Source organism: Vanacampus margaritifer, chromosome 11 (genome assembly GCF_051991255.1).
Source record: "Vanacampus margaritifer isolate UIUO_Vmar chromosome 11, RoL_Vmar_1.0, whole genome shotgun sequence".
Classification (NCBI taxonomy): Eukaryota; Metazoa; Chordata; class Actinopteri; order Syngnathiformes; family Syngnathidae; genus Vanacampus; species Vanacampus margaritifer.
The window spans coordinates 223,109-243,237 of record NC_135442.1 but is presented as its reverse complement, the minus strand read 5'-3'; the positions used below and the strand labels follow the sequence as shown (position 1 = coordinate 243,237).

The following is a 20,129-nucleotide window of genomic DNA, read 5'->3' as shown; positions in this document are numbered from 1 at the left end:
TTACAATGCACTGCACGGCACGCCTCTGCCTCCAGTCGGTTGCCGGCAGCAGATGCGATCGGGCTGCCAGATTGCTTCGGGCTCGCCTAACGGCGTCACGCTACAGCAGCGCTAACGAAATGCGCCATTCAGATGTGCTCACTGCGCTTTGGTTTCTTTGTAGGCTGTTCACCATACGTCACAAAAACAGTCTTAAGTCATTGACTGGCAGCCATTTTTACGGAAGCAACCCCCTTTGCTCCTGACTGTTTGACTGGATTTGGACCGATTTTGCAAGGCCCACAGGATATTGCGTTTTATTGCTATCAAAACATGGAACCAACCAAAAGAAAGATGAAGGTCTGTTTCCGTTTTGCAGCAATTAGCATTAGAATTTAGCTAAGTTTCATCATTATTCACAAATCTGCTTTAAATTGTGGGGAAATCAGCTTGGTTTCAAAAAGTCCCTGGATGAGCTCTTGTACTCTGCTGCCACCTGCGGGCCGTTTTTGTAATTACTGCCATTGCTTCGTGCATTCTCTTCAGTCCGGAGGCCGCATCAAAGCCTGTATGCTCTCGCGTCAAAAAACATATCAATACATCTTTGGGAGCAGGGTCATTTTTCAAATAGAACATATTTAGACGTTTTTGGGAGCTAATGAGTTCATGATAATAGGACAACTGACAATATTTGTCACATCTCGGGCAATTCATTTTTGTATTTATCATTGATTCATTCTATTTTATTATTCAAAATATCTCGCTTTTACATTCTAGGGTTTATTGACATTTATTGAATTTCAGTGGAGCGTGACGTGTTGGTAGGGTGACCCCGATACCATTTGGCAGCCCGATCGCATCTGGTACTCACACCGGGCCCGTTCCATATTGCTGTCCAAGCCTCGACGACCTCCACAAAATTGAAAAATGAATGATCAGTATCACTGTGCCTGGAAAAACAAAACACATTTGTCTTTATTCAAACAAACAAACACGTTTCTTCACAATATGGCCTCCGTGAAAGTCAAGTCAACGACAGCATCAACGAGTTTGTTGACATTTACATGATGCACCGCACCGTTTACCACCAAGGAAATGCAGGATTTCTACACGTTGGTCTCAAGCTCTGAGAAAAAGACGCAAGCACTTCAACAGAGAAACGACACACAGAAATATCAACACAATGCGCGAGGTCCATTTGGAACACAAGATGCATGCTTGCATTTTGCGCAAATTGCAAATCAAGTCATGGATTGTGCATTCCACGTGACTGACTTCATTTTCACCTCGTCAGCACTTCCCCTATTTGATCGTGGCCACCTTGCGGCAATTGCACAAAAACACCGAGCCCGGGAACGATACGTGGTCCATCGTGGCGAGGGCATAGCGTCCCTCTCATTACGTGTATTTTGGAGCGCCATAAAGCAATATTGTTAAATTGACGCTTAAGGCCGAGGTCTGCTCGTCAGCGTGACTTGAATGCGTCATACTTCAATCTTGCACGTTAGCCAGAGTCGGTCCAAACTAGGGATGCAACCAGGTCCAAAGGTCACAATATGCTCATGGTCACAACGTTGCGGGGAGGTCGCCCGCATGGGAAAAAAAAGCTAAATAAAAAATCTCACATTGGAAACAAATCACAATGTTGTGTTTTTGTGACAGCAGCGACAAAAGAAATGGGCTCGGCCGTGTCCTGTGCTCGGCCGTGTCCTGTGCTCGGCGGCGAACAAGTCTCAGGACGATGCTGTATATAAGTCGTGAGAGCTTGGAAAATATTTGCTTGTACGACTGATTTCTGGGAGTGATTCGAGGCCGAAGCAAAAATGTGGCTGCAGCCTGACGTCTTTTTCAAAACATTTTCCAGGTTCGTGATGAAGGAAACCTTGTGTTCATGTTCGTCTAATGTATGAGCATCCAAAGCATACACATTCTTTGCTGATTTCTACTTTTATTTACTTAGTAACTTTTTTGGGGGGGGTCATACATTTTTAGACTTTTCTGTCTAATTTGAGATTTTCTGGAATTTTCGGCCTTTTTTGGGGTTACACATTTCATGGCTATTTTTTGGTCATTACTTTCCTGCCTTTTTGCTGTCAATTGGCACTTTTTTTGGGGGGGGGGGGTACATTTTATGGTAATTTTTGGTATTCTTTTGTTTTTGGACATTTTATGGTTACTTTTTTAGGTCATTTTAAAAACATTTTCAACTACCCTGCGTCTCTTTTTTCTTTAAACATGTGACTAATTGAATAATTAAATATTCAGTAATGTCAATTGAAATCAGTAATTAATTAAAGGGGGAAAAAGGTAAATCTGAAAAAAAAAAAGTCACGAGTCAGGTGAGGCGATGATGATGATGATGATTACAGATGATGGTCGGATAGCGCAATATGGCCGTTCTCGGCATATTTCAAGCGGCTGTCACGGAACGCTCCGCCAGACTCGACGAACGCCTTCATCTGTGTGACACTGGCTCGTCACTGGCTACCAGGACCTGCCACCTGGTCTGTTGGTATCCCGGTCTGGGGCTTTGCTGACTTTGTGTGAAGGCGCGGAACGACGGCGGGGGCGCCTCCGCGGACGGAAAGGGACTGCTGGTGCTGATGTCCGGCTCGGATGGGTTTGGCTGTGGACAACGAGATGTTTTCCGGTCAGCAGACAGACCGGAGGCAGCCATTTTGTCAGCTTTTGGAAACTTGCCTATTTGAGCAGAGTGCGCCCTCCTGGCCGTATTCTTGAAGCGGACCACCTCCTTGATGCGTTCCACTTCCTGCTGGTAACGCTTACGGTCTCTCGCCGCCGCCTCCTTGGCGCCCCTCAGGGCACCCTCCAGAGATTTCACCCTCTCAGCCGTGGCCCGGAAACGCTTTTCCAGCTTGGGCAGCTCGCAGCGAAGGTCGGCGTTGTCTCCCACGAGCTACAAGTACCAAAGGTCACACTCGCCCACCCAGAGGAAATTCACATGACACTGTGATGCAAAGTCAACCCTGAAGATTTGTGGAGACACCAACGGCCAAAAAATCACCAACAACCTTAATAACTGCCTGTGTTTACAACTATAGGCCGGACTACGATCCCAAAACAATTTGACATTTCACACTCCTACTCATTTATATTTTACATCAGCGGTCCGCAACCCTAGTCCTCGGGGACCACACTGTCCAGCCTGTTTTCCATGTCTCCCACAGCCAAGACAGGTGAGGATTGTTATTAGGCTTCTCCGGTGCTTGCTGGTGAGCTGATCATAGGAATCACCTGTGTTGACTGTAGGTGACGTGGAAAACAGGCCCGGATAGTGGTCCCTGAGGTCATCACATTTTTCATGGTCCTCAAAGATGCTTTACAATCTAAATGTAAATAAGTTTCACCTGTTTATGGACTTTACTCAGCTGCTCCAACGTGTTCTCTAAAAAGATGATCCTCTGCCTCTGAGCCAGGCTGCCGCCTCCACCCTCGTCGCCATCGCCGTCCGGACACTGTTGGACAAGTTAGCCAACCGAAAACCAAAGCGAGACAGCCGATGGCGACGGTACTCACCCTGAAGCGACTGCTGATGTCCTGGATGAATAATTTTCTCAGCTCGGTGAGCGTCTCCAATTCTTTGAGCTGTCAACAAGAGGGACAATGTCAGAAGGGATGGGTCAGGTGTGAAGAGAGCTCGGAGGTCAGCTGGTTCAAGCACAAACCACAGTCTCTTCCAGACCCTGCAGGTCCTCCTTGGCTTGCCGTCTCTCTTCCTCCAGGGACCTGAAAATGCCAGAGAAGCTCAGGCCAAGCGGAGGATTCCAAGGGCAATTGACAAACACCTACATGAGTTTTTCAAGTTTGTCCTCTTTTAGGCGCTCTTCCCGCGTCACCCGATCCAGCTCAGCTTGAAGCTTTCGCAAGTCCAGCTGCAGCGCCTCGTTCGAGCTGAAATGAAAAGGCTCGACTGTTTGTCCACACAAACTTGTTTTGACACCGCAACGTATCCGTCCGGACGCTTTGCGTACTCTCTGAGCTGCTCGTTGATTCTTCGCCTTTGCTCGATCTCGTCTCTGAGGCGGGACAACTGTTTTTGGTGGACGTCTCGATGGTTTTCCATCTGTTCCTCCAGGGTTCTCTGTAAATCACACATTACTTTCCATTTGCAAACAAATAGTGTGACGACGCGGCCGTGTCTGTTGCAACCGATACCAATTTGCCATTTGACTCAATTATACAGTGTTCCCTTGCTACTTTGCGCTTGACTTATTACGGATTCCCTCAATCCCGCATTTTCATTTGGGTGCGTAACTCCAACATTGTGGGGCGGGGGCGGGGGAGGGCCAGCAAAGTGCATGATGCATTGGCCCGCCCACCAGGAAATGTAAAGGTAAGAAGGTCTAGCTATCAAGTTACGTATGCAGTGCAGGTCTGATGTTGCTCAACAATGTTCAAGCGACGGTTACCTTCATGTCCACAGCGTCTTTCAGTTGAGTCATGTGTTCTTTCTCTTTGTCCATCACGCTCACCTGCTGCAATTGATCTGCAACGTGGCACGCCCAGTCAACAGTTATCCATTAAATCTAGTCCATCTGCTTTATTGCTCACCACAATTTATTTGCTCTTTCATTTTTGACTTCAGCTTCCGCAGTCCAACATGAAGACTTTTCTAGTCTTGTCAGAACCGGTACTGGGGCGGCATATTCATGATAGAACACTATGCCTATCACTATCCTATCAATTATTCAATTCAATAAGAATACAGTATATATATATATATACACAGTGTTGCTTAAAAGTTTGTGAACCTCTTGAGCAATTTGGACTTTCCAATTGTTTCAAGCTGATTTTGTTGTTCAATCTGAACCATTACATTTTATATGAAATAACAGGTATGGGTTGATCAATTCAATGCATCAATTGTGTAGTCCAAACTTAATTCAAAAGAGTTTTTGGTCAATTCATGTGGGTGCAAAAGTAAGTGAACCCTGAGCTGCGTAGTGGCAAAAGGGACATTTTCTAACCAAGAAGCAGTTTCATCTTAAATGTAAAAAAAGAAAGACAATTTTTTCATATTTGTATGTGTCGGTTGTTCTAAGTTAAGCTGTGAAAAAACGTGATATCTGGAGGGGAAAAAAGCAAATCAAAGAGGGGAAAGCGAACCATTTTTTGTGACAATTTCATTTGAAGGCGAAAAGCAGAGGGGACGTGATGAGCGCTAACCTTGAGCATGAAGTTTAGCGACTTCCTCCATCAGAGCGTCTTGGCTTTCCTCCAGCTGCCGTTTGCTTTGCTCCATCTTGTGAAGGTCGTCCATTAGCGACACCGTCTTCAGCTCCAGCTACAAACGACGCGGACAAGCCGTCCGTTGGCCGTTAGAAAGCTACAAAAGCCCACGGGCGGCCCGAGCTTGCACAATTTACAATTACTTCAAAATCCTGCCTAGAAAGAAGTCCCTCTAAAGCAGGTCACACACTGAGCAGAAAGTTCTGGAGCTCATTGTAGCTAAGAGGCCGCTCGGCTTCAGTCGTTCACTCATGGACTTGTTGAAGCATCGTCTGTAAGTGGTTAGCATTTGTTTACCTTAAATAGTTATCGCTAGCGCGCTGAAGCTAATCGCCATTGAAAACCATTTAGCATTGGCTAATTGTGTTTAATAATGCATATGTACAGAAGACAATAAATGAGTAGTTATAGCCACTCAATTCAACCTATCGCGGATGAACAAAAATCAATAAATGAATGACATTTCATTGTTTTATTCGATGGAATAATCAATAGGTTGAAAAAGATTTGATTGTGAGCAAACCTGCGAGACAGTGAGCTGGCTCGCACTGAGCTCCTTGTCGTTGGCTTCCATCTTTTTGATGTTCTGCGCCAAGCTGACCCCCATCTGTTTACTGCGACTCAGCAGGGCCTTCACCTCCGACTTGGTCTTTGTGATATAGAGACGAGCTGCTGTGAACTCGTCCTCCAACATCCCACTGGTCTCAGTCACCTTCAGGTGCACACACAGCAAAAAGGATCATCAGCATACACCCTCCAAAAGCTTCCTGGCAGTCCGTCTCCAAAATTGGCCAGGACAATGGCTTTGAGTATTGAGGATTAGCAAAGTTGATGTGGTACCGCTTTGAGCTCGCCGGTGCAGAGAGCGGCCCCAATGTCGCTGAGATCTCGTAGTAGAAGACTGAGCATGTCTGCTGATCTCTTCTTGTGATGACTGCTGACATCCTGCAGTGCCAGCAGTTCCCTGTGGATTTCCTCCAGACTGACCTGAAGCACATAGCATAAGACGGTATCCATCCACTCGGGCTCAACAACCACTTTGAGACATGCTTCAGTCTGACTTACAGTTTTGTGGGCCAGTTCCTCGTTCAGTTGCTGGTTGCAGCAACTCTTGCTCTCCACTTCCTGGCACTTGTGGTCATAGTTAACTGCGAGTTCCTCCAAGGCCTGAAGGACCTCCTTCACTTCCTCTTTGGCCGAATCGTTGTCCCTCTGCAGACGTGACATTTCCTCATGCGCACGCTGGTAGTCCTGATGCTTGGACACCAACATCTAGAGGAAGAATATCCAGTGTATGAAGATTCGGAACACCAAGACAACATAACAAGACTCACCTCGCCCTGATCCATGAGCTGCTGCTTCATGGTTTCCAGGGTCTGACTCTGATGGTTGAGTTCTTCATCCTAATCCAAAAATGAATCGGGGTCACAGTGGCTTTCCTCTAGCAGTCAACTGCAAAGGATCCCAACCTGACCTTTTCATCCAGCTGATGGTACAGGTCCGTGATAAGGGTCTCATATTGCATCTTCCCCTCATCTGACAGAGGAAGGGGGGCTGCTGCCGAGCTGTCAATCACTGCATTGCTGTTGCTCTTCTTGCCTTTGCTGCTCAGCTGCTGCTCCGCCACAGGTACAGACTCACCTGGATATGGAACGCTGATTGTGATGAAAATGCTGATAACGGTCTTGGAGTTCAACAACGAGATGGCTGACATTCGTCGTGCCACCAAAACAAGCACCGGGGCGAGTGGGGGCAACAGGAATGCCTTCGTTTGGGCACCCGTGTCCAGGTCGCCAAGCCAGCCAGTGTCTTTACCACGTGTACTTTACTTTTTACATAGCTGAGTGACTACCCTAGCATCCTGCTTTGAGAAGTGCTCTGTTCAAAGAGATACCTGCTATGTTGATGTGGGGGCTACAGGAAAAACAGGTAGTTGCAGTGGCATAAAAAGGGAAAGCAGGGAAACTCAACACGCCAACTTATCACAGCGCATGAGGAGGAGAGGGTGGAAGCGCTGCGACGTGTCCTCCAGGAGCCGTCACATTAACGCTGCGGAGTGTTTTGCCTTTGTCCAAAAGTGCACTTGGCACCGGGACACCCTAGACCGCAGTTCCATGATTGTCTTTCTAGTCGTGTCATGGGATTTGCGTCCACGTGTCTTAGACAGTCGGGTTGAAGCCAGGGGACGAGCGGTCAACTGATCAGCACCTGGTGGCGGGTCGGCTCTGATGGTGAGAGAAGCTTCCGGTCCGACAGACCCAAACACAATGTGAGGGTCTGCATGGAATGCCTGACCAGAGTGCCCTGTCAAAAGGGGGTTCAAATTCCACCTCTGGCAGAAGTTAACCACAACTCTATGCTTGATAGGCGGAAGAAGATGGATGGAATGGATGGGATGGATGGATGGATGGAATGGATGGGATGGATGGATGGATGGATGGATGGGATGGGATGGATGGATGGATGGGATGGATGGATGGATGGATGGATGGGATGGATGGATGGATGGATGGGATGGATGGGATGGACAGACAGTGATCCCGCTGAGACAAACGAGCCCATCACAACGTACTTGGCCAATAAATGTGATTCTAATTCTGACAGCCAACGATAACCTCTACACCACCTCAACGTCTGTTGTATAGTTTGTAATGTTGTCATGTTGAATCTTAGAAGTGCAGTGGATTGTCATCCAATTTAGGATTGAAATCTTTTGAGTCTTGAACCTGGAACAAAAGCTTTCCTCACCTTTTCTCCAGCGTTTCAACTCACTCTCCAATTTCAGGATTGTGTTGTTCAGACTCCGAGTCTTCTCCTTCTCCTTCTCGTACTTCTTCTTCAATTCTTCAGCCGTCAGTTCCAGGTTGACGGACACAGTGTTCTTGATGGTCTTTGCCCTGAAGACAAGCCGGGATGCATTTAAGTCCTGTTGGACTACCAGCAAAAGTGAATGATGTAGCTCAGTGGTGTCCAAACTGGGTTGTGGAGGACCGCAGTCCTGCAGGTTTTGGATGTTTCCCTGCTCCAGCGCACCCGTATCCATTGAACAGGATCATTATCAGGCTTATGCCGAGCTTGCTGATGAGCTTCAGGGAAACCTCCAAAACCTCCATGACTCCGGCCCTCGAGCAGCAAGTTTGGACACCACTGATGTAGCGGCACTGTGAACCTCTGTCCAAACATGAGCGTGGACTTGGTTTCGGCCTCGTTGTAAACAGATGGCGAGCAACAAATGATGATGGTGGTTCTGCAGTTTCCTCCCAGAGAGTCTTGCAGGATTCGGGTCATTTTACTGTCCCGGTAAGGAACGTGACTTTTCTACAGAAAAACAAAGCAAAAACATGGCTTCCAATGAGTTCAAGTGAAATGTTTGCATTCCACCAACGCTTCTTATGAGATGGCACCGATGCAACTGGTCGCATGGATGATGCTCCCCAGTATTGTCTTTGTCATTTTCCTTTCTGACAACCATTTACTTACATGAGAGAAAACTTGCTAAGCATCGCGCAGTGTACTCTGCTTTTTCAACAGTCACTCATCCACAAAGTTTTTTGGGAATATTCGATGGAATAATTGATTCTAAAAAGATTGGATATTGACAGCCCTAATTGCTTTTGCTGTGATCAAGTTACGCTTTTGGCGACGGGGCCGTCAGGACAACAGGAAGTGACTCACTGACCGTTCCCTCGCTTAGCGCGGCAATGACGTTCCCCAGAGCGGAAAGAGACTTGTTGATGTTCTTGGCTTCATCCAAAACGGCGCCCTCAGCTCCAGTCTTGCTGACCTGGAGGAGCACATGCATGGTCAGTGAGCAGGGAGGGAGCCCGGACCCAAGGCTAACCTAAGGCCAAGCGACCTTCTCGCTGCCTGCCAGGTCCACCAGGTAAAGTTTTCCTGACAGCTTGGTCTCCGTCTCCACGTTCTCTTGCTTGATGCTGATCAGGAAAATGCTGTGGCTGCGAGAGCTGTGCTCATTCATGTCTGTCGGCACAACACATGGCAAAGGTTGGACTCGGCAAGCGGCACGCGACTGCAACGCATGATCTTGTACTTGTAACGGCGACGTGTCGATTGGCTTTGCCCTCGTCGATGACGTCCATGACCTCCTCCGGACTGGAAACGAAGCGCTCCGTACATCCCTGATGGTGCACAAACTCAAGTGAGCGTTGCGCGCGCGAGACCACGGCAACCAGCGCACAATGTTACCTTTACGAATGGAACCCTGTTTTTGTCCTCGTGAACAGCCAGGTTGGTCTTGGAAACTGAAATATTGGGCAACGTTAATAAACAACCGCAAGAAGAAAAAAGAAATAAATCACACAAAGCCAAACTGGCAGAAGAAAACACACAAGACAGACTTTTCTTTGGAAATGATCTACGGCAAGACTCGGCAACCAAAGTTTCCAAAGTGGTTCATGCCAAGGTCGACCGGTTGCAAACATCGCGTTATCAAATATCTCAAATCAGCTTGGGTACATGCTATTGAGAATCACTCATTGATGTGAAGCCGCTGATCATCTTTATGATTTTTCACAGCAATCGGGGAGCAGACAAATCAAATGGATCTTGATCTCTTCGACAACATTCCTCGAAAGTGACAAGGTGCCGTCACAGGTGAGGGCCAGCGGCAAATATGTTTTTATCCAATTTCAAGCACATTTTGGACTGTCAACTGTATAGTTCATGCAAACGTTCCAATGTTTGAAAGGTCATTTTGCTTACCGTCCAGCAAGTCTCGGATTTTATCCAAATAGATTTCAAAGTAGGAAACCTGCAGACAGAAGCGTGGACTTCAACACACGATCCACTCAGGCTGAATTAGTCAGCATCAACATAAGCATGAATGATTCATCCGTCCATGCATATTACTCATCGTGGAAGACGATCGTCGGGGTTTCTGTTGCTACTTCGGCTGCTCAATGATTTCTTGGCTCAAAGTTCAATGGCTGACAAGTTGTCGTAACAGCTGCACCTCGGTTATTCCTTCCAGTCCAGTTCCAGGAATTTGGCAACGTCTAGCACAGAGGTGGGCATGGAGGGCCGGAGTCCTGCAGCTTTTGCATGCTGGCCTTCTCCAACACGGCTGATATATGATCAGCTCATCAGCAAGCTCTGCATAAGCCTGATAACGATCCTGTTGATTGGAATCAGCTTGTGTTGGAAGTGAGAAACCTCCAAAACCTGCAGGACTCCGGCCCTCGGGGACCGAGATTGCCCACCTCTGGTCTAGCAAGTCCCTCCACTCAGCGGATGCGCCAACTTCCTCGCTCGCCATACTTTGCGGCAGAAACTTTCTCTCTTTTTTTTTAGCTCGTCCTGGACGGTAAAGGAAGCTGGCTGTCAGTTGACCTCTCGACCCCACACACACTGCAATCATATCGGCCCACAGCTAAGACGACCAAGAAGAAAAGTTGAAGACGAAGATGATGCTAGATGAAGAAGAAAATGATGATGAAGATGACAAAAAAAGAAAAAGAAGATCTGACGGTGACCAAGTGCTGACTTAAACTACTGATGAGTCTTGACGGAGTGCCAATGACGGACAAGCATCCCGACTGCCGGCCAAAGACGGACAAGCATCCCGACTGCCGGCCAAAGACGGAGCAGCTAAATTAACCGAGACGCGCCTTTTGGAATTGTTTCCAAAGTGTGCGTATATCAAGTCAATATAACGCATTGACATGAATTTCAACTGTAGAAATCGTCTGTGGACGCCGAAAAGCTCAGGTTGCGCTCAGGTCTGATGAGGGGAAAGTACGGTAAAGTCATTTCACAGCCGAGTCGGACAGTCTTGGCCAAGACAAAAAGCGATTTCTCTTGAAACGGTTCATTGATTCGAAAAACTGACTCGGCCTTTTCCCGTCTCGGGCACGCCCATCGACTCTTGCCGACCGCTGCACTTTGAATCTCGACAGCTAAGTCCAGAAATTGGGGGATTGATCCGGCAGTACGTTTGAAAGCAGATCTGGCTAAGCAGCAAAGCCCCAAATCCAGCCATGATGGCAAACTGCTCAGAGGGAGCGCTGAAGGCCGCTACGGACGTCACTTGGAAGGAAAGCGTCCCATGACTGTGGCGCTCTGGTGCGACTCGTCACCTTGATGTGGAACTCCAGGTTCTCGTCCATGGAGTAGATGTGGTCGAAGATGTCGCTGGCGATGCGAGGAATGACTCCCATCAGCCGAGGGTCGTGAAGCTGCCCCTGAAACACACGCAAGCCTTTTGAGCCACGCCGGCGAGCAAGCGCTTCGCAGCGTGGGCGGCTCACCTCCATGGTGTGCGTCTTTCCTGACGACGTCTGGCCGTACGCGAAGATGGTTCCGTTGTAGCCTTCCAGCACATCTGAAAAGCACAATCGCTCACTAGTCAGGACGGCAATTTTGGGCTTCTTCCTGTTTGGTGCTGCTGACACTGACAAAAGCGAGTTTACAAAAGCACGGTATCGGACGCCGTCGGATCAGCGTATAAATCGCTGCGGTAAAGTCGGATGGAGTTGGAATACGTCGGGGGACGAGTGGGGCCTTTTCAGTCAATTCGACATGTTGAATCGGGCGTCGAGGCATTTCATCACTGTGATTTGCTGTTAGCTAGCGAATCAGCGCACGGCAAGAAAAGGAAGTGACAAACGTGGATGAAGAGTTCTGATGGAAAGCCTGGACCATTTGTTCTCTCCCGGCTCATTTTGTGCCACCCTGCTGTACCCGCCGCATATCAACGTACAATGTCGGTCTGGACACAAGACAGAGAAGATGACTTTGTCGATGTACGATTTGTACGATAATACCGACAAAGGCTTTGCCGACAACGATATGAAAGCCAAACTATGGCATGAAACGGGGACGCTTCTGGATATAGCAGGTAGGATTTACTTTTGTACTTGAAAAGTATAGCAATGAGTCGGAATTAGTAAATACAATTACTTTTCACGTTAACTGGCTAACAACGTGGTTATGTCCCGCTCCCGTAAAGAGGTGGGAATTACTTCTGGCGCATGCGAGTACGTAATAGCCTGGGTCGGTGCGGTGTGTATTTACCAGGGATGAGCGAGTTCACCACTATCCGTATCTGTTCAACCATCCAGTGGAATTGATATGGATTGATCAAAAGTTGCGGTCATTTTTGTTCAAAACTGTTGGTAAAACTGCCTAATTGAGATTCAAATGTGTGCTTTTGATCACAAAAGTAAGAACTATGTTTTGAACACGTTTTTTTTTATAAACTCACATACATGTCAACCCATAAGGTTTGTCCGTATTTCTTACGGATTTTTAAGTGTTGCAAAAGCATACGGCCGTATTTGGAAATGAATACGGATTTAAGTGTTTTCATGAAAATAATAATATTAGTATATATTGCTTACCCTTTTTAAATTGATTTAGTATTTACTGTCGGCTACGTGCTACATGTGTGCATAAGCTCGATTTAAACAACAACCGGTCACAAAATCTCGTCTATCGCGCGAGACTTCTAACAGTTTCCTGACATGCGCAGTTAAGAAATTTGTGTTAGCGCGAAAATTGCGAGTCGTTCGCAGTGGTTGAGAAAATGGGGGACAGGCTGGCCAAAAAAACAAGATACACCGGACGTTTTCGTTCGGAATGGACGGATTTATTTAAGGTAATTGGTCCGTCAAAACTCGGAGAAGAGTATGCATCATGTTGGCTTTGTTGACGGGACATTAAGGTTGCGGCATCTGGCATTTACGATGTCAAAGAACATTTGAAATCAAAGTTGCACGAGAGAAATGTGAAGCAACAAAAAAGTCAACCGTCCCTGTGATATTTAGAAATCTGTTTTTTCTTTGTGCAATAAAATGTCATTTGGAACAAGATACTGTCAAAGTCTTCATATAAGAAAGAAAGTAAGGTAAGATTAATGTTATTGCATGAAACAGCTTTAGTATTGATAAAACTGACATAAGGATTTTTATGGGAAAATAAGGATTTGATGGCTTTGTAATACAGGTGGGACCAAATTAGGGTTGACATGTATGAACTCAGAAAATGAATGTGTACGAATACATATTTACTGAACAGTCTTCGAATGTCCGCAAAGTGACAGAAGACGAGACGACGTGACAAGTAACTACGTACGGTCCCGTGCGTCGGCGCCACGGACGGGAGCTGCCGCTCTTCCAATGGCTTCATTCAACATCCAGGAAGGAAACGCAGCCGACAGTACACCCTCCTGCTTGCACGTCACGCAACAGTTCAACTTTCAAAGTCAGACTTGATTGGCGACCCCAAGTGGACAAAAACAAGAGCTGCACCCGGCAAGCGTCGGTTGCTTGATGGCTGGTGAAGCGCAGACATGAAATGTCAATTCCTTTGTTGCTCGGGACGGTTTTAAACGTAAACCTCCCCCCTAGTCCGCGAGAAACCACAAGTGCTGTTCACCATATTTCTATGGAAGTTGATGCGAGCTCAGCTCAAAGATGATTTCGCTATCAGGAGGCAAAAAATAAGAAATGCTCAACTTTTTTTTTTAATGACTGATTGTCATTTACATTTTCTGCATGTGGAAGAAAATTGTTCATCTATTTCATTAAAAAGCAAATTTTTGCGAAGTTGAAAAAAAAAAAAAGTATGCCGACGGTATGAATCGCATCATGTAGCACTCGAGGCAAAACCAAGTGCACCGCTCGCCTCCGACCAGCAGGAGCGCTCTCCATTGCGTCTCAACTGGTTTGCTACCAACGCCATGACGTCAGTGATGGGAAACGCAGCGTCCCGACTCGCTTGTATACGTTTCGCATAGCGCTTGTCCTCATGGGCTGGGATTTGAACCCCCAACCTCAATAATGCGGCAAACATGCCAACCCACGGGGTCAGCGTACTGCCGGAGCGCCAGCCGATTCCCGACTGACCTTTGACAATGTGGCGGGCGCAAGTTTCATACACTTGCAGCTGCTCGCTGTTGGGAGCCAGAACTCGATCAAACACGTACGGCTTCCCCTGAAACACAGGAAACACCCCGTCAAAATAAGAACAGCGTGATTGGGATTACTCCACTAAGCAATTCCCAAGACAATTTATTGCGTGAATGCTGAAAGAGATGAGGTGGAAAACATTGTCCTATTTTGCAACAAAAAAAAAAAGTGAAAGTTGCTACGCAAATGACGTCATTGATGTGGCGGCTCAAAGAAGGAAAAAAGTCAGATTGGCAAATCTTGGATGATTTTTTCCCCCTCCAAGTTGAGTCCGCATTTGAAAATGGAATGAGTTCTCACTATCAGTGTTGACAAACACAAATTGATTGCTATTGGCTTGAATAACAAGCTTGTGCATCCCGAGTTGAGAGGATTGAAAATGAACACCAATTTCATTTTCCTGAGCAAAAAACAAAACCAAAACACACACAGAGTGAGTGAACAAGGGGCCATCTTGAGTGTGTCGTCCCAATAGACAAAGTCCTTCCTACCAACAATCTCATTTTGTTTGGCCAGTTCAGCAAGAAAATTATGGAGGGCTAAAAATGCCCCCCAAAAAAACACAATATAAAAAGGGTTACACCAAAATGATACAAATGAAAACAAAAGCATCAGAAATAATCTGTGTATAAAACATCTGAAATAATCTGTGTATATGTATACATAAATAAAAGTAACCCTAAAAATGAATACAAAAATAAAAATGAGATTTACTAAATTAAAATAAAATAAATAGAATTATACACCCATCTATATATATATATTTATATAACACTGCTCTTACATCAATGCTTCAGAAGTTGTCAGCATGAAATGTTATTCAAATGAGGGGGCGGTCTCCGATTTTGACTTTTATTTATGATTGGTTTGTTTATTTCCATTTCCATGACCTTTTTTGTATCCGTATTTATTTATTTAGGGCGCATTTTTTGGTCCTCCCACGAAAACATCGCAATGCTACTATTTTTTCTGTCTGCTTGGATTATCAACAAAGGTCGCACGAAGGCAAATGGACACGTTTCTTTTGTTGAAATCTTTTTTCATTGCCATTCTTTTTTTGTGCTTGGCTTCTCTTCTCCCCCCCAATACAAATACCGTTTGAGTCCCTTGAATGCAACGGAACCGTTTGCCTGCAACAAACGATAGCGACAGAATGAACATGCACGCGCGAGTAATCAATAACAAGGCGGGGTCGCGAGCAATGAAGGCAATCAACGTTGAAAATCACGCCGCTGTGCAGGGTGCTGCTTCCATGGCAACGTGAGCTCATGGGCGTGCGCGCGTCGTGCAGGAAAAGCAAAAAACGCGTCGATATTAATCAAGCAGTCGTCAGCGAACGTTTGGAAAGGCGCGACGTGGGGAGGCTTACGCGCTTTTCCTTCCGTCCACTTACCGCCAGCACCACCGTGTCGTCGCCGTTAAATTTGGGGATGGACTTGTCCCCGCGGCTCCTCTCCGCCTCGTTAAGTGGCCGGAAGCGGCACATCACCTTCACTCCGCACAAGCCGCCCTCAGCCGCGCCCGACATCCTCGATCCCGGATCCAAGAAGCCCGGAGCTCGCCTGCAAGCAAAGCGCGTCTGACTCGCGTCGTGTTCGAGGCGAGGCGGTCAGCAATCAGCATCCTGAAGCGGCCACGCCCACTCGGAATTGTGGGACATGAAGTCGTCTGCTGCGCAGTCCGCAAATGAAGACGCGACTCACGCCTCGATTCTCGACCTCCAGTGAGCCAACAAGGCTCATATTGGAAGTTCCAACAGTGGATACCCGTCTGCCATCTCGTAGAAATGCTTTCCTATCTGTCAAATACAAAGATTTGTCCTAAATCCATCCATCCATTTTCTTAACCGCTTGTCCTCACAAGGGGGGCGCTGGAGCCGATCTCGTCCTAAATCATCTAAGAAATGAAGTGGAAATCGGCGGGGCTTAACAGATTGAGGTGTCAACAATGTTTGTTTGTTTTAAGGCATCATGTATTGTTCTTGGGTCTGCTCCATGTCCCTGCTTATGTGAGTTATAAATAAGGTTGTCTGACCTGCACCTTCTCTTGTCATTTGTTGCAATAGAAACGGAATTGAATTTTAATACTAGGGATCGGGAAGTCTAAAGAAATCAGTTCAAATTCAAGGTTTGCGTGTGATGCTAATCAAAAAGTCATGTATTTTGTCCATTACAACAAAGGGGGGAAAAAATGTACATAATATATACTGCATAACATTTGTAATACTAAAGGTGTAACATTTCTTGACAATAATAAGTTACATTATTGCGTTGGTGTTGAATTCCCCTTTAAAAAAGTACAGTAATAATAAAGAGTCCTAGCTATCCTTTTATTGGCTTTGCAAGATCATTTGTGTTTGTTGGTGTCTGTTTTCAAAACTCTTCATGATGCAAATGGGGCCTCTGCGCTCCTTCACTTTGATGCGGAAAGGGGCGGGGCTCTCCTCTGACCGCTTCTTGTTGGGAAAATATACTGGCAAAGTTAGTGGGCATCATCCACAGACTGATTCTGCAGTCAGGCAGACTTTTCTTTCAAAGCAGGAAGTGTGCAGGGGACGGCCCACTTGAACTGGGAAATGCCACTTGTGAAGTTGGGGGGGGGCCCGGGCCCGGGGGGGACCCCCACTTTGCCGACTGACTTCAGTGTGACGTCACTCTATGATGGCGTCACACTGTGGAAGCGCAGAACGTGGATGCTAAAACAATCGACTTGAGGATCAAACCAGATAGCTTCGTTCATTCATTCATTTCCAATCAAATGCTTATGAAATAAGATAAATAGTACATCATATTTTGTCATTCTTCCGCTTCCATTTGTTTTATTGCCAGAAGGTCAAAGTGTGTTTTCACGTGATTTTCTGTTTCTAGGCCAAAAAAGCCACCGTGTGTGCTTGTAGCAAGAAGTTGGTCACTAAAAATGCCTTTTCTCGTCGATGTATTGGTTTGTCCGCATCTTGTTGTCAGAAGCATCTGGAAGGAAACGCAAGCAAAACGCAGCGGGACAAAATTGGCTGCCAAACGTAAAGTCACGATTCCCGATGCTGGAATGGTCGCTCGATGCGGCAGCTCCGGTTGCCTGCCAGCAGCTTGTTGGCAAAGCTGTACTAGAAGAGCAAATCAAATTCAAGTTGGTGTTTCAAAGGTAAAAATAAGCGTGTGTAGAGAGACTGATGATCCAGAAAGTGGTGCTGAAATCATGCTTTATTAACTCAAAAACAGTCAAACACTCAAGGAGGACAAATGAAGAAAAAACAACAACCAAAGGCTTCCCACAGCAGATGGAGTCGCCGTGGCAGAGAAGTCAACCCGGACTGGAAGCCACGACACACACAAACACACTCATGGGCCGTCCTCCAAGAGACGGCGCCGCTTCTGCACAGCTGAGAGTCCAACGGGACCTTGTGAAGCAGCCGGCCAGGAGACGTTCCCAATGGGCCGTCCTGTGCCAGAAGCGGCGCTCCTACGTCAAAAGGTGAGAGCGCAGGCCACTCGCGCTCTCACGCGGTCATCAAATCAATCGGTGGTACGATACGCAGTCGGTCGGAGCCGGCGCAAGACCCGGTCACGCCGCTTACGTGAGGGTGACGCAAGCGGCGCTCGCGGTCTTACGCTTGCGGGAAATCGTAATAGCCAGACCGTTTTCAAAAAACTCGGTTTCTTCTTGGTGTTGAGGAAACGTCAGCAGGGAGACGCTCTACCTGCCGAGGCAATCTTAGACGTCAACGTAGCGTTGAGGCGCAGCGTTTGGAGTTTCTACGTTGAGCAGGATATTCGTTCCGCGCAGGACTTTCTCCTGTTCAAGTGCATTTGCTTTCCTTCCTTCGCTTCATATTCTTGTCATAAATAACAATGCATACATTCCCCATAACCGTCACATCCGGCTATATACATTATGTACATGTCATTGCAAAAGTGTCATCACATTGGAAAACAAGTGGAGACTTGAGTTTGGCAATCAATGAACGTCAAGTTTGGTACAAAAAAAACAAAAAAGAGTTCCTATTTACAAGAAGATAAATCGGTGTTAATTCTTGTTGCTTAGTCATGAAACAAACGATTACCAATGAGGGGAATGGGGGGCGGGGCTTCGGGGGTATGTACCTCCCAAGTTGTCATGCAATTTTCTTTTACATGGATCGGACCCGAACGTTGACAGTCGCAGAGGCGGAGCCGAGTTCGTTGCAAAGTCGGAGCATATACATGCCGCCGTCGCGCTCCTGTACCGCGCCAATCACCAGCGTGGAAACGCCAGCTGTGTTGTCCACGCGGTAACGCTCGTCCCCGTCGGGAAGGCTCCGGCCTGAGCGCAGCCACTGCGCGGATGGGGCGGGTTCCCCGAAGAACGTCCCAGTCACCGTCAGTGGTTTGCCAACCGCGGCATCTATGTTCTCGGGAAGAGCCGTGATCTTGGGGGCTGTGCCTAAAAAGAGCAGCCAGGTTAGAGACTCTTGTTTATTTACAGTGCAAAATCACCATGGAACACCCCCCCCCCCCCCAAAGAAAACCCAGCTCAGTGGCTAGTGGTAGTGTTCGCCCTGAGACTGGGAGCTCGTGGGTTCAGTCCCCGGCCGGGTCATACTAAAGACTATAAAAATGGGACTTATTTGCCTCCGTGCTTGACACTCAGGGTTGGAATTGGGGTGTTGGATCACCAAATGATTCCTGAGCGCTGGGTTAGGGTTAGGTTCCGCTGTAACAAAAATGCCGGTTCCTGTGACGTCACCCAATTTCTTTTCGGTCCAAGTCCGATTTGTATGAGTTCCAACTCTGAGGTTCCAATAAAGAAAATGCCGGTTCCTGTGACGTCACCCAATTTCTTTTCGGTCCAAGTCCGATTTGTATGAGTTCCAACTCTGAGGTTCCAATAAAGAAAATGCCGGTTCCTGTGACGTCACCCAATTTATTTTCGGTCCAAGTCCGATTTGTATGAATTCCAACTCTGAGGTTCCACTGTAACGAAAATGACGGTTCCTGTGACGTCACCCAATTTATTTTCGGTCCAAGTCCGATTTGTATGAGTTCCAACTCTGAGGTTCCAATAAAGAAAATGCCGGTTCATGTGACGTCATACAATTTGATCCGAGTCTGCAAATTATGATTTAAGTATTAATTTGCCACGCCTACTTGAGTGAATGACAGAATGGCGACGGCTCTAATATGGGTATAACGGGCGTCTTAAATAACACAACATTGATTTTGCAATCAAGCCGATTGTCAAGAATGAATTGCAGTGTCCATGCATTCGTCCACCGGTGACGCCACGTTTGGTTTGTTTGTTTCCCACGGCCTTGGCGCTTCTTATATCCCGCCCCCAAACACACTGTCGCTTTGTGATAGGCGGGCTCGGGACAAGATGGATTCTCGGCTTTTTTTAGAACTCACAAATTCTGCCTGCAGGCAAGGTGAAACTTCCATTAGTGGCTGAGGAAGACACAAACAAAAATATGCTCAGATCTTTAACATCCACCTCACCTATTTGCATAGCGCCGACGTGGCTCGTCTGTGAGAAGGAGGAGGAGGCGGCTTCCACATGCGATTGAGCAGACATTTGCATGATTTGGTTGCTGGTCTCGATGGAGCTGAAAGCGCTGGCCTGCATCGACGATGCTGCCTTCATGTGAACTGACGAGGCTGAGAAAGCTTCCGTTTTTTGTTCCATGCTTCTCATTATTTGTGTTGCTTCCTCCTCATCAGCTTCAAGAATGCAAAGAACACGTTTGCGTGACCCCTTTCAACATCTCCCTTTCAACATTGTTCAAGCACTAATGACTTACTGATGACATTGAGGGAGGATGTGGCGGAGCACTGGCCAAGCTGGTTTTTGGCCTTGACGGTGTATTTGCCGCTGTCTGCCGACGTTGCTTGACGAATCTCCAGAGTGTACACACTGTTGGTCCAGCTCATCCTGATGTTGGATCTGGTCGACAGCTGCGAGAGAGAACGATCAAGTCAAGGTTGTGTCCTTAAAACAGAG

General features: G+C 47.0%; 2 protein-coding genes across 4 annotated transcripts in view; both read right to left on the bottom strand.

Moving 5' to 3' along the window:
- Nucleotides 1-928: 928 nt before the first annotated feature.
- LOC144060167 (kinesin heavy chain-like) lies at nt 929-15,898 on the bottom strand. Of its 3 annotated transcripts, XM_077579408.1 has the most exons (25): nt 15,550-15,898; nt 14,094-14,181; nt 11,496-11,569; nt 11,325-11,429; nt 9,952-10,000; nt 9,436-9,491; nt 9,281-9,368; nt 9,086-9,210; nt 8,909-9,013; nt 8,399-8,547; nt 7,978-8,126; nt 6,704-6,870; nt 6,564-6,632; nt 6,295-6,501; nt 6,070-6,216; nt 5,753-5,941; nt 5,167-5,284; nt 4,410-4,486; nt 3,972-4,081; nt 3,790-3,891; nt 3,666-3,726; nt 3,517-3,585; nt 3,348-3,455; nt 2,680-2,896; nt 929-2,605 (listed from the first exon to the last, which is right to left on the bottom strand). In XM_077579408.1, the coding sequence occupies exons 1-25, from the start codon at nt 15,682-15,684 to the stop codon at nt 2,457-2,459; spliced, it is 2,913 nt and encodes a 970-aa protein (XP_077435534.1). In that variant the 5' UTR covers nt 15,685-15,898; the 3' UTR covers nt 929-2,456. The 3 variants fall into 3 exon arrangements, with proteins under 3 accessions (XP_077435534.1, XP_077435535.1, XP_077435536.1); XM_077579409.1 differs by lacking the exons at nt 14,094-14,181; nt 15,550-15,898 and adding an exon at nt 13,321-13,439; XM_077579410.1 differs by lacking the exons at nt 11,325-11,429; nt 11,496-11,569; nt 14,094-14,181; nt 15,550-15,898 and adding an exon at nt 10,449-11,233 and having other exon boundaries at nt 9,952-10,363.
- Nucleotides 15,899-17,338: 1,440 nt separating this feature from the next.
- Nucleotides 17,339-20,129, bottom strand: part of ttn.1 (titin, tandem duplicate 1) — a 137,152-nt gene continuing 134,361 nt past the window's right edge. Inside the window, exons 186-188 of the mRNA XM_077579404.1 lie at nt 19,930-20,083; nt 19,628-19,849; nt 17,339-18,575 (exon numbers count right to left, since the gene is read on the bottom strand). Coding sequence (XP_077435530.1) covers nt 18,283-18,575; nt 19,628-19,849; nt 19,930-20,083 — 669 coding nt within the window. The 3' untranslated portion in view covers nt 17,339-18,282. The remainder of the gene's footprint in view (nt 18,576-19,627; nt 19,850-19,929; nt 20,084-20,129) is intronic.

Excerpts from the sequence above, each read along its gene's own strand:
- LOC144060167 (XM_077579408.1), bottom strand. The coding sequence starts at position 15,684 with ATGTCGGGCGCGGCTGAGGGCGGCTTGTGCGGAGTGAAGGTGATGTGC. Across the intron at positions 3,456-3,516 it reads ACATCAGCAGTCGCTTCAGG|TGTCCGGACGGCGATGGCGA; the intron begins GTGAGTACCGTC and ends CTTGTCCAACAG. Across the intron at positions 2,897-3,347 it reads TGAGTAAAGTCCATAAACAG|CTCGTGGGAGACAACGCCGA; the intron begins GTGAAACTTATT and ends TGGTACTTGTAG.